General features: G+C 33.3%; 1 protein-coding gene across 2 annotated transcripts in view; it reads right to left on the bottom strand.

Moving 5' to 3' along the window:
- Positions 1 to 9,059: 9,059 nt before the first annotated feature.
- Positions 9,060 to 11,931, bottom strand: part of ADAT2 (adenosine deaminase tRNA specific 2) — a 30,382-nt gene continuing 27,510 nt past the window's right edge. For both annotated transcript variants that reach the window (XM_074309653.1, XM_074309654.1), the window contains exons 5-6: positions 9,656 to 9,728; positions 9,060 to 9,554 (exon numbers count right to left, since the gene is read on the bottom strand). In XM_074309653.1, coding sequence (XP_074165754.1) covers positions 9,511 to 9,554; positions 9,656 to 9,728 — 117 coding nt within the window. In that variant the 3' untranslated portion in view covers positions 9,060 to 9,510. The remainder of the gene's footprint in view (positions 9,555 to 9,655; positions 9,729 to 11,931) is intronic.

Here is an 11,931-nt window from a genome sequence, read left to right as displayed (position 1 = left end):
TAAAATTAATATAATTCTTGGCTTTGATAAAGAGGGGTACAGGAGGGAAAGAAACCAAACTGTTAATGTGGCTATCTTTTAAGCTAAAGAATTATTTTGTTAATTTCAATGAAAATACCCCAATTTTAAATATTTCTTAATAAAAGAACTTCATTTTGGCAGTCATAGAAGGAGAAAAAATTAAATTTAAACCAACAGCTGTTTCCAGGGCTTTATCACTAATTGTCCTCCCCTCCTTTCCATCAGTGTCAAACACATTTTCTCTTAAAATTTCTAACAGTTACTGCCTACACTGGAGTTTTTTGGCCACCAATTCCTTCACCAACATACTTCAAATACAACACAGGAAAAGATTTTTTTGTTCCAAATAGCAAGAAAATGCAGAGATATTCTAATATGATCTTTTATCAGTGATTGAAGCTTGCCAAATCATTTCATGTCATACTTAATATACAGTGCTGTAAAGAACTAGAAAACTCACAGATTTCTACTTTGGATCAATTTTTTTTTTGTTTTATTTTCTTCTCTCTCTTCTCTCTCTCTCTCTCTCTCTCTCTCAATTTTTTTTTTGTTTTGTTTTCTTCTCTCTCTCCTCTCTCTCTCTGTCTCTCTGTCTCTCTCTCTCTCTCTGTCTCTCTCTCTCTGTCTCTCTCTGTCTCTCTCTGTCTCTCTCTCTCTCTCTCTCTCTCTCTCTCTCTCTCTCTCTCTCTCTCTCTCTCTCTCTCTCTCTCTCTCTCTCTCCCCCCCCCCTCCTCCTCCCCCCCATAATGTCCTCTCTGAAATGGCAGACTTTAAAGTCAAGATTTCCTTTGGTAATACAGATACTATAGTAGCAGTAACATCTTAGTGTCTCCCCAGTGGAATTGAAGAGCTAAATAATAATAATAATGCTTTATTATGGTTTAAATTATGGTGCTTTAAGGTTTGCAAATCATCTTACAAATATTATTTCAACTTATCCTTACAACAATCATGGGAAGTAGGCACTATTATTATCATTCTCATTGATCTCTGCTCTTTCTGATTCTGGTCCAATCCAATTCTGTGACTTGGATTGCTTAGGACTTTTAATCTTTGAATTTCCAGTGATTATTATGGAACTTGCACATTGTTGTTATTCAATTGTGTCTGACTCTGTGATCCCATGGACCGTAGCATGCCCATGTTGTCCATGGTTTTCTTGGCAAAGATATGGGAATAGTTAGTCATTTCCTTCTCCAATAGAGTAAGGCAATCAGAAGTTAAATGACCTGCCCACATTTGAACTCAGGTTTTCCTGATTTGAGGCCCAGTGTTCTATTCTCTGAGTAACTTAGCTGTCTCACACTAGTGAAAACTATTTGTTGAATTGAATAGAATTAAATAGTATGCTAGGTGTTAGCAGAAGAGACACAAACATAAATTAAATATGATCCCTTCCCTCATGGAATCTATTACAATCTGTTAGGGAAGCTATAATAATTTATAATTACAATACAAAAAAGAGAACAAGATAAGTTCATGGAGAAGTACAAAAATCTTTTGGAAGGTCTAAGAAAGGAATATTTTAAAATCTGAGAGAATGAAAATGATCAGGAAGTACAAAAGAGTGAATCACTCCATTAATCAGATATTCTACAGTTCACTGCCATAAACAGAAAACTACGCTCTGCGGCCTGATTTCTATGACCTTCTTAGAATTCTCTTGTGACACCTGGGAGAGTCCTGAATACCTATTTTGAAAAACACTGCTCTCCTTAAATAAAAGATAAAGAGAAATTCTGGTGCTTCCCAACATTAAGTTTAATTCTTTTTAGAGCAGAATTTTAACATCCTAATCATTATAGATAAGAAAAAAGACAAACTAAAAAGAATATGATCATGCACTAGAAATCAGGAGTCACTTTCTCATTTCTCAAAAATGCAGCAAAGATAGGTCAAATTTTACTCAGAAAGGATATGTAATATTTTTTTTTCTATCATGTAGCTATTGACAGTTTTGGCAATGGGGTTTTTGTTGTTTTGTTTTATTTTATTTTGCTTTGAAGGAGGATAGTTTAAGGAACAATTATTTCTGGATTAATACTTAAATTCTATTTTGACTTCATGCTTCTTAGATTATTCTTCCTATAATTCTATTTCTTTTTCAAAACTTCAATCAATAAACCCAAATACTAGATATGAAGACACATTAAACCTATTTCCACAGATAGCTTGCTATTACGGAAGCACTACATTCATCTGCCCTAAAAATCATTGGAACAATAATTGATGAAACTTTCTACTCATAGGAAATTGATAAGGCTAGCAATGAATGATGTTCATTAAAGAACTTATGCAAATAACTTCATTAAAATTAAGAATTTAGGCAAATCCATTCCCTTTCTGGGCTTTAGTTTCCTCATCTATAAAATGAATGGGAATTTACTAGGGTACATCTAAGATCATTCCTAACATTATTTGAGGTGTGAAGAGAAGTGAAATATTTAAAGAAGTAAAATTTAAAGAGATTCTCACTTTTAAAAATAGATAATATCAAGCAGAAGCTACATATAGGGCATTATTGAATGCTTAAAATCAAATATGCTCTTCCCCATGAAACTTGTCATATGTGGCAAAAATAAAAAGCAAAAAGAATAAATCTCAATCATGAAGCCCAGTAATTATGACTAGTTACTATTCTTAGCAGTATTAAAAAATACCTTTATCAGCTGCAATGTAATTAAAAACAAGCAACTCAGATATTTCTTAAAACCATAAAATTCACAAAAGCAAATACCTTTGCACTAAGGAAATTAATCTCCAAGAAGTAACAACTGAGGGACCAAATTTTCCTTTCTACCTGGAGTTCTGCTTTATTAGTGGAACATGAAGGCCCTCTTCTGGGCGAGGCTGTACAACACAGCACACATATCACAGCACTGCCAAGCAGAAATAGAAGGCCAACCAACAAAGAGCAACCTTTGCAGTCTCCGACTGCAAGTCTTTGCAATTGTTTGTTGCTGCTACTGCTTATGAATGAGAGTTACAAATGTCCCTTATAAAAATGGTTTGGATGACCAAAAGAAAAAATTCCTGAAATGATGTTAATGAAATGATTGTTTCTGAACTAATCCTCCTTTGTCTAATCCTATTTGTCTCAAAATTTCAATCAATAAGTCTAAAAAGTAAACCCACTGAATCCACTGAATCTGTTTCTCTGGGTGTCTTATTTTAATACCCAATTTATCTGTCCTAAGAATAATTACTGAAACAATGAAATTAAACCTGCTTTTAGTATTAATATGAATTTCAGATAGAAGAATCATATATATTAGAAATCACTGAAGAATTATAGCATGAGAGATTTCTATTTTTAATAATACTTGTTTTGTTTTTTCTATGAAGCAGATATTCTAAAATCTTCATTGAGGAGTATATTGAGTTTGAAATGACACATCTAGGAGCAACTAGGTGGCGCAGTGGATAGAGCACCAGCCTTGAATTCAGGAGGACCTGAGTTCAAATCTGTTCTCAGACACTTAACACTTCCTAGCTATGTGACCCCAGGCAAGTCACTTAACCCCAGCCTCAAAAAATAAAATAAAATGAAATGAAATGACACATCTAATCTCTTTATAAATGCTTTCAGTAAACAGAAATCTTTATACCCCCATGGACTTGCCCAAAGTCACACAGATGTCAGGTGTCTGAAGTTAAGTTGAACTTAGGTACTCCTGACTTCAAAGCCAGTGCTCTATCCACTATACTACCTACCCCCCTAGAGATCTCTTCTAAAAACCACATAATTAGCATATGCATTCCACCCATAATGCTACTCATAAGATTCAGGGTTAAATGTAGTCAGGAATCCTTATGGCTGCAAATAATTAGGGATCAAATGCTGACATAACATATTCATAAGCATTCACTTACAACTGTGGCATATAATAATCTACACACATATCAGGTAATTGTGTCTTACAGTACATACTTTGATTTGTCAGCACAAACCAATATTTTTAGAGTATTGTTTTTGGCTTTTAAACATTCACTAGTTGCTAATTTCTGAAACCTTAAACCTTAGGTTTTTTTTTCCATTTGCAATATTATTTTAACTTGAGGGAAATGGTATTTACAGAATATCAGGTTTTGGGAAAGTGTTCATTGGTTCATTTGATACAGCATATTACAGAATCACCAAATTTACAAGTTTGAAGAAATCTCAGCATTCATCTAATTCAACCCATATACAAAGTACATATTCATATACTGAACAAGGGATTAGCTAATTCAGATTCTGCTTGAAGATCTCCAAGGAGGGCAAATTTACCATCAGCTCTTTACCCTTTGGGATAGTGGTATTAACTAGTAGGATGTTTTTCCTGACATCAAGTGCAAATCTGCCTCTTGGCCATTTCTGTCTATTACCCTCTGGGACCCAAATAAAGCAAATCCAATCCCTCCTCCAAATGACAGTTCTTCAAATATTGAATATAACTGCCATATCATATTTATCCACAAGTTTTCTTTTTTATTGTTATAATTCTATTTTAGTTATATTTTAGCAAATAATGGCTAAAACCTGATTTTTCTGTGTATAATGGATAATTGACCTCCAAGTTAAAAGTTGCTTTAGAATGGGCATCTGAAAAAATACAAATGTGTCATAGTAATGAGAAAATATTCTTGTCTATTTGCCAATTGTTATAAAACTTGAGATCATCTCAGACATTAACAGAAGAGGTTCTACCATATCACTGAGTCTTGCTGAGTACTCTTTTTAAAAAGTGCATAGAGGTACAGATTATCCAAGTACTAAACAGAAGGCCATTATATTTAACAACAATTTTGAACAAATGTATCAAATGATTACAATTCAGCGACTTTCAGAAAAGTGGCTAATCAGGCTCAATGACCAGCTGTTCAACAATTTCCAGCAAGTTGGGGGTTCTCCATTGCAGCTGCTTCTCCCGATTTTCACTGATTTTCTTTCTTCAGTAAAATGGGTTCTTTTAGAAATGTAGATTTCCAACTATGTTTGAAAAATAAACACCTCTGAAGTTTTTTCTCATTAGCAGAGCCTGATAAAAGTAGACAGAGTAGAAGTTGAGATGAACTTGGTAACCGGTCTTCTTAACATGTACCTCCTTCACTTCCACACAACTTTGTTACTTACCACTTTCAGTTCTTCTAATGTGTTAGGCTTCTCTGAGAAGTCTTCTTTTCTCTAGAATAAACATGCAGTTCTTTCAAATGATGTTCATCTGTCATGATTTAAAAGTTCTTTGCCATCCTGAATGCCAGCCTTTTTATGGCCTCCAATTTAGTTATTTTTATTAAAATTTTTTATTTTCAAAATATTTTGTTTTGAAATTTTTTCAAAATTGACTCTTGAAAGACCTTGAAACACCCCCCCCTCCCACCCCATTCCTCCACTCCTGTCCCTAGATGGCATGTAATTCAATATATGTTAACATGGTAAAAATAATGTTAAATTATGGTCTCCACTTTATCCACAGCCTTCTTAAATAATGGTGCCTAGAACTGAACAGAGTACTATAGATGTAGATGGAAGTCTACTAAAGTCTTAAGAGTACAATAGGACTATCATTTGTCCTATACTGGAAGCTCTATCTCTTAATGTAGTCCAAGATTTCATTAGCATTTCTGGCTACCATACCATACTACTAACTCATATTGAGCATGCAATCCAAAAACTTCCAGATTGTTTTCAGAACAACTCCTATCTAATCATACCTCACTCATCTCATATTTGTGGAGATGATTTTTGTCTACTTAAACAGAGAACTTTACTTTTATCCTTATTGAAATTCTTTTTTTTTTTTTAAATTTAATTCTGTCCACTACCCTAGCTGTTCCACATTACTTTGGATCCTGAATCTGTCATCCACTGTATTAACTATTTCTCAGTAAATTTTATGAGCATAACTTCTATTTATCTAAGTGACTGATAAAAATGTTAAAAATGTTAAAATGCTAAGTACAAATGCCTGGGATACTACATTGGAGACTTGCTGATATGCTGAAATGGAATTGTTAACAATTATTCTTTGAGTTTATCCATCCAACCAGTTGTGATTCCATTTCATTGTATTATTGTGTAACCTAGATCTTCTCCATAAGAATCATATGAAACACTTTACCAAAAGCTTTGATAAAATATAGGTAAACTATACTCACAACATTCTTCTCACCTACTGATTTCAGAAATCTGTCAAAAAAAGGAAATGGTCATTCTGGCATGATCTATTATTGATGAAGCCATAATCATCTTTATAATCATCACTTCTAATCAAGGTGTTTGACAATCATCTTTTTAAAAATATTATCTAGAATTTCCTCAGGAATTGAAGTCAAACTCATAGGCCTAGTTTTAAAATCTCATTCTCTTTCCTCTTTTGATAATTTTTACATTTGCCCTTCTTCAGTCTTGTGGCATCCATTTTTCATAATCTTTCAAAAATCACCAAGAGTGGCTCAGTAATCTGCCAGTTTCTTTACGATTTAGGGAAGTAGTTAATCTGCATGACTTGAATTCAAGAAAATCAATTAGGTGTTCTCTTAACTGCCTTGTTATTTATCTTGGATATCAACTCTTTAAGTAATTTCCAGTATTTTTCTAATCTTTTTGGTAATTTTCAGTACAAAAAAAATTTTCTTTGTAGAGAAAATAGAAACAAATTAAGAGTTAAGCAGTCATGCCTTCTCCCTGTTGACAATTATCATTGTCTCATTTAGTCTGAGGAAGATTTCCCTCCTATCTTTGATCCTATTTTTTCACCAACATAGCTTTAAAAAATCCTTTTTGTTTCTCATAGCATTCCTGAAATTTTAATAGGCTATATACTTTTATTTATCTTCATTTTGTTATCTGGTTCTTGCTTATATTGTTTGGAATATTCCTTTTTAAAATCTAATGATAAGTTCCCTGTGTAAACACAGTGGTCTATACCTAATTTTCTCTCTTCAATGGGATTCTTTCCCTTTTTTTCTTAAAAATTTCATGTTTGGTTTTCTTAATCTTCCCAGGCGAATTTCTCTTAAGCATTTTAGAATCCAAAAATCCTCCCTATCCTTCCTCTAAACCATTTGAAAACTGCTTTTCCAGAATGCAGAATGCTTAGGTTTCATCTCCTCCAACACAAATTCTATGATATTGATAAATTATCCTCAAAGTTTACATAATTTTCATCCCAGCAACAAATTCTTCCCTATAAGAGAACTTGCCCTTCCTTAATATTCTACCTTTTGAACGACTGAAATTATGAGCAAAAAAATTCAAGAAGTTATTAACTACCTTGCTTTTGGCAGAATGCTTTAGCAAAAGTGTGAATAATTTAAATTCTCTCATCGCTATTACATCATGTTTTTGTGCTAAGCTTGTAATTTGTTTCCCAAACTCTTCAACTATTTCCTCTTTTTGTCCAAGTGGCTGATAGTATACTCTAATGACAAAAATCATTTTTCATCCCTTCTTTGGCTATGTCAAATAGTGACATGCCTCATCTTTGTGGTTCCTAGATTTCCTCACAAGTATATATTCTTATATACAATGCAACTTTCATTCCCCTTTAACCTATTATATTTATTTTGAATAGGTATGCCTCCTTTGTTTTAAGACATCTAGTTCTTTTAGTTTGTCATTCAATCTTTGGGCATATGTGTATAGATATTTGAGATCCTGGGCTTTGTTAGTAGTACTTTTCTTAGATTTTGTATCCTATGAATACTAGTGTTTCAGTTGTCATTCTTGACCTTACAAAACCCTCCTTTCACTTAAATCCAATTCACTTGTAGGTGATGGCATCACCTCCCTAATGTCTTAGTCCTCTTCAAGGAAGAAGGGCAAAAACAATAATGATGGGATAAACTGCCTTATCTCTTCCCCATCTTTATTAGTTTAAAGCACTTTTGATTAGATTTGCAAAACAACTGGTAAATACTTTTTTACCAGTCTTTGATAAATGTACTCTGCCTCTCATTAGAAATCTGTCAACACCATATTGTTAACCATGATTCATAAACCCAAATCCCAGTTTCATAAGCCATTTTTTAGCCAGCTATTTACTTCCAGATTAAATCTTCCACTACTTTTCTTTTTTTTTTTTTTTAACTAGATAATCCCATTCCCAATTATCTTTTGTGGCTCTACTTTATTACTCTTTGAAGGAAGGAGCAGCTTGGAAGAAGAAGCTTCTTCCTCTTCAGAAAGAGCATCACATCTGTACTGAGCTCTCCCTGCACATATGTCAAATTTCTCTTCTCTTCTGCATAACATTTTCCCATTCTTTATCATCTTGACAAGAAATTCCGGCCTTTACCACTAAAACCTTTCTTTCCGGAATCCTTCACTCTCCCTAAGAACTCAGAGTACAAAGAGGTGTTCTTTAAGTCCTTTCAAAGCCTCACTTGATAAATAATAGTCATTCACTTGTGGCAGAAATAAAAACATTTCACATTCATTTCTAGTTACTACATAATTTCCCCTACACTCCTTAATTGTTGAGATTTTCAGCCTTGTTTCTTAAAAATACTTATTAGTATTTACACCTCAACCATAAGCACCTGATTAAAAACTTTTGGATAACCTTATTCAATACATTTCAACAACTCCATAGCCATGACCACATCCCACCTTCCCTTTAGTGTTGTCCAAATCTCATGTCAGTTTCACCAATTTGCTCCCTTACCACTCTATTAATTTATTCAAACAACTAATCTTTTGTTATTTACCCTGCTTTGTGTTGTTAACTTTAAATCTATTTGTTTCTATTCCTTAATCCTTCTTAATCTTTTTATATTCTCCTTAATTATTCTTGATTCTGTTTCTCTTACAACCTAAAGGAGAATCAGGATAACTAAAACTTCAAATCTGTTCTTCCAATTCTCAATTTTTCCCAATTTTTTCCAAAATTATGCTCCTAAAACTTAACCTTTGGACATTATTAGGCCAAACCCTTTCAAATCAGGTACATATTTTTTTTCTTCTTATTTGGAAAAACCTTCTTTTGTTTCTTGTCTTATAACTCTCTTGTGGAAACTAGGAGTAGCATATTGTCAAAGGCCATTTCAACTGATTAAAACAAATCATTATTTATTTACCAGCTACTCTGTGCCAAGTACTATGGTATATGCTAGAGATATAAAAGAAAAGCAAAACAGTCTCTCCCAAGAAGCTTAAATTCTAATGTATAATATGTACATATATATATTTAGAAATAAGACACATACAAGGTAAGTACAAAGTGTCCTTTGTGGGAGAACCAAGAAAGACTTCCTGCAGAGGATGGGACTTGAACTGAATCTTGAAAAAACTAAGTATTTTGAGAGGTAGATATAAGAAGGAAGATCATTCCAAAAATGAAAGACAGTAAATTAACAAGGAGTTGAATTTGTGAAACATTAGATTGGCTTGTATGAATGGACCATTATTATGTGATTCAATCATGTTAAATGCTTCCATTCCAAGACTTTTGTTGAGGTAACTATTAAGGATTGGTCTTCTATTGGTCTTCTATCAGATGAAGTTCAACATTTGTGACCTTCCTTTTTCCGGACTTTTGATTTTGGTGCTACAAAAATATTAGAGAAGAAAGAGAAAAATCAGTTAAGTATATTGATGACAGAATTTTTTATGTTGACTTGCTTCAATGTATGCTCTGGGAAAACTAACCATTTGGATTTTCTTGTTTATAAAAGGTCTTTAGCATTTCCACAGCTTCCTCCGCTTGATAGCCAGGAATGCACTGTTGAAATGAGAAAAATGAGAAAGAAATATGAAAATATATCTCATTGGAGTAGAAGAAAATATGTATACCAAAGAATTCTGGCAGCCATTTTAAATATAACAGTACATTTAGCATCTAAGATCACTGGAAATATAAACAAACAAACAAACAAAAAAATAGAGGTAAAACTCTTCTCTATTTTTTCCTTATTTTCACAAATTGTATCATGGTTGCCTCAATTTAATATATCAATTAATTAATGATGTACTGACTACTATGTGTCCACACAATTTAGCTGGAAAGACACTAACATATATGAAGCAAACAATTAATAATTAAATCCCATATTGTGTGGCATTCAATTAGTTATAAGTACAAAAAGAACACATAATCTTGGAAAATAAATGCTGTTTGGAATAGTTGAGAAAACTTTGTAAAAGAGATGAAACTTGAGGACGGCCTGAAAAAATGGATATGATTGAAAAGATATAAGAGGCCACTTCAGTTAAGAATAACAATATTAGCAAAAGCAAGGAACAAAAAATGCTTGGGGTTGGATGTTTTTATTTTGGGAGGTTTTTTTTTGGTGGGGGAGGGCAGTGAGGAGACCAGCCTGCCTATAAGCAAAGGGAATGTGTTAGAAAGCAGTAGGAAATAAAATAACTGTGTAAATAGAATATTGAATGTCAGATAGGTGTTTGAATTTGATATGGAGAACTAAAGAGAGTTTCATGGATTGAGCTGGGCTATTCCGAAAGGGCTGGAAATGGCAATTGCTTAATGGAACTGTACTCACTGTGATGAGAAATAATGCCTCCAAATGTAAAAAGTGGAGGGCAATAAGAAGCCACTGCAGAGGTTTTTGGGTTTGTTTCTGTTTTTGTTTTTTTAGCAGAAAAGTAACATGATGAAAATGTATTTTAAGGAAAACCAACCTGGCAGTATTATACAAAATGGAATGAAAGAGTAAAACTTGGTTAGGAGAGCCAGTAAGTAATCCAAGTGGGAGCTAATTAGGCCCTGTACTAGAGTTAAAACTGTAGAAAGAGGTCATAGGTGATAGACATTTCTGAGGAAAAAACTGGCAAACCTTGATAAATAACTAGATGTGAGAAATCTGTGATATTATTAAAGACAGAGAGGCAAAAATGACTCTTAAGATTTTTTTGACCTGGGTGACCTGGAGAATAATTGTGCCATTGTTTGTTTTGTTTTGTTTTTTTAAAGGTAGGCAGGAGGAACTTGGTTTTATTCCTTCTTATTTATTTCTTCTCCTCCTCCCCACATTATACTACTTTTATTCTTTTCTTCTCAAATTAAAGCTAAATGTTGCATAGAACTTAATCAACATCTCTTTCCAGTTAAGCTAAACCAAGAAGAAATGATGAGCACCTCCCCTCCTTTCCTTATCCAATCTCTCTAGATCATTTTTGGTGCCCATGCATATGCACAAACACACTTAAAAATAAGAGAGCAGTAGCTGATAGTTCATACTCAAAGTACTATTACTCAGGAGAGATCAGGAGCAAAGAAGAAAACTTTTCCTTTCAAAACCATGGCCATCACAACACAGTTAAATCATTGTACACAAGGCCATGTCATATTCAAATGATAAAGGGACAAATTCAAGTTGTACAACATTTGGCACTTCTCAAATAACAAGGAATTTTATGCACATTTCCTATATGACAATAACAAAGGACAATAGAGATATACCCAGGGGCTGTAATACTAATGTGCTTTTGCTATTAAGGGAATTAAGCGCTATATCCTCATCTTGTGAATGATTTCTATGTATAAAGCATAAAAGGGCTTCTTTCATATAGGCATTATAGGTACAGGATAGTCCTATTAAGTTGTAAAACATGTATTTTAAACAAAGCAACATTAATGATGACAATTGTGCCAGCTGTACAATATTAAAATTAACTACATTCTTTTTCAAAAGGTGGATCAACAAGTCACTTAAAAATTTAACAGGTTATTTCTCACATTTTTTTTTTTTAATTTTAGGAACCTATAACATAGTTATCACACCAAGGCCAGGAATATGCCTAACAATTCAGAAAAAAGAAGCATAGCCAAAATCCCCAGGTGTCTTGGTGGTCTCATACTGTAGAAAGGCCAGGGGTAAAAATGTGCTGGCAGAATTTCCTAGGTAAAAGTGTACTATCAGAATTTCCTGGATTTTAGATATCTGAACTCCAACTCTTGTTTTTAA

This window comes from Sminthopsis crassicaudata, chromosome 4 (assembly GCF_048593235.1).
Source record: "Sminthopsis crassicaudata isolate SCR6 chromosome 4, ASM4859323v1, whole genome shotgun sequence".
Taxonomy (NCBI): domain Eukaryota; kingdom Metazoa; phylum Chordata; class Mammalia; order Dasyuromorphia; family Dasyuridae; genus Sminthopsis; species Sminthopsis crassicaudata.
This window is presented reverse-complemented; position numbering and strand designations above follow the sequence as displayed.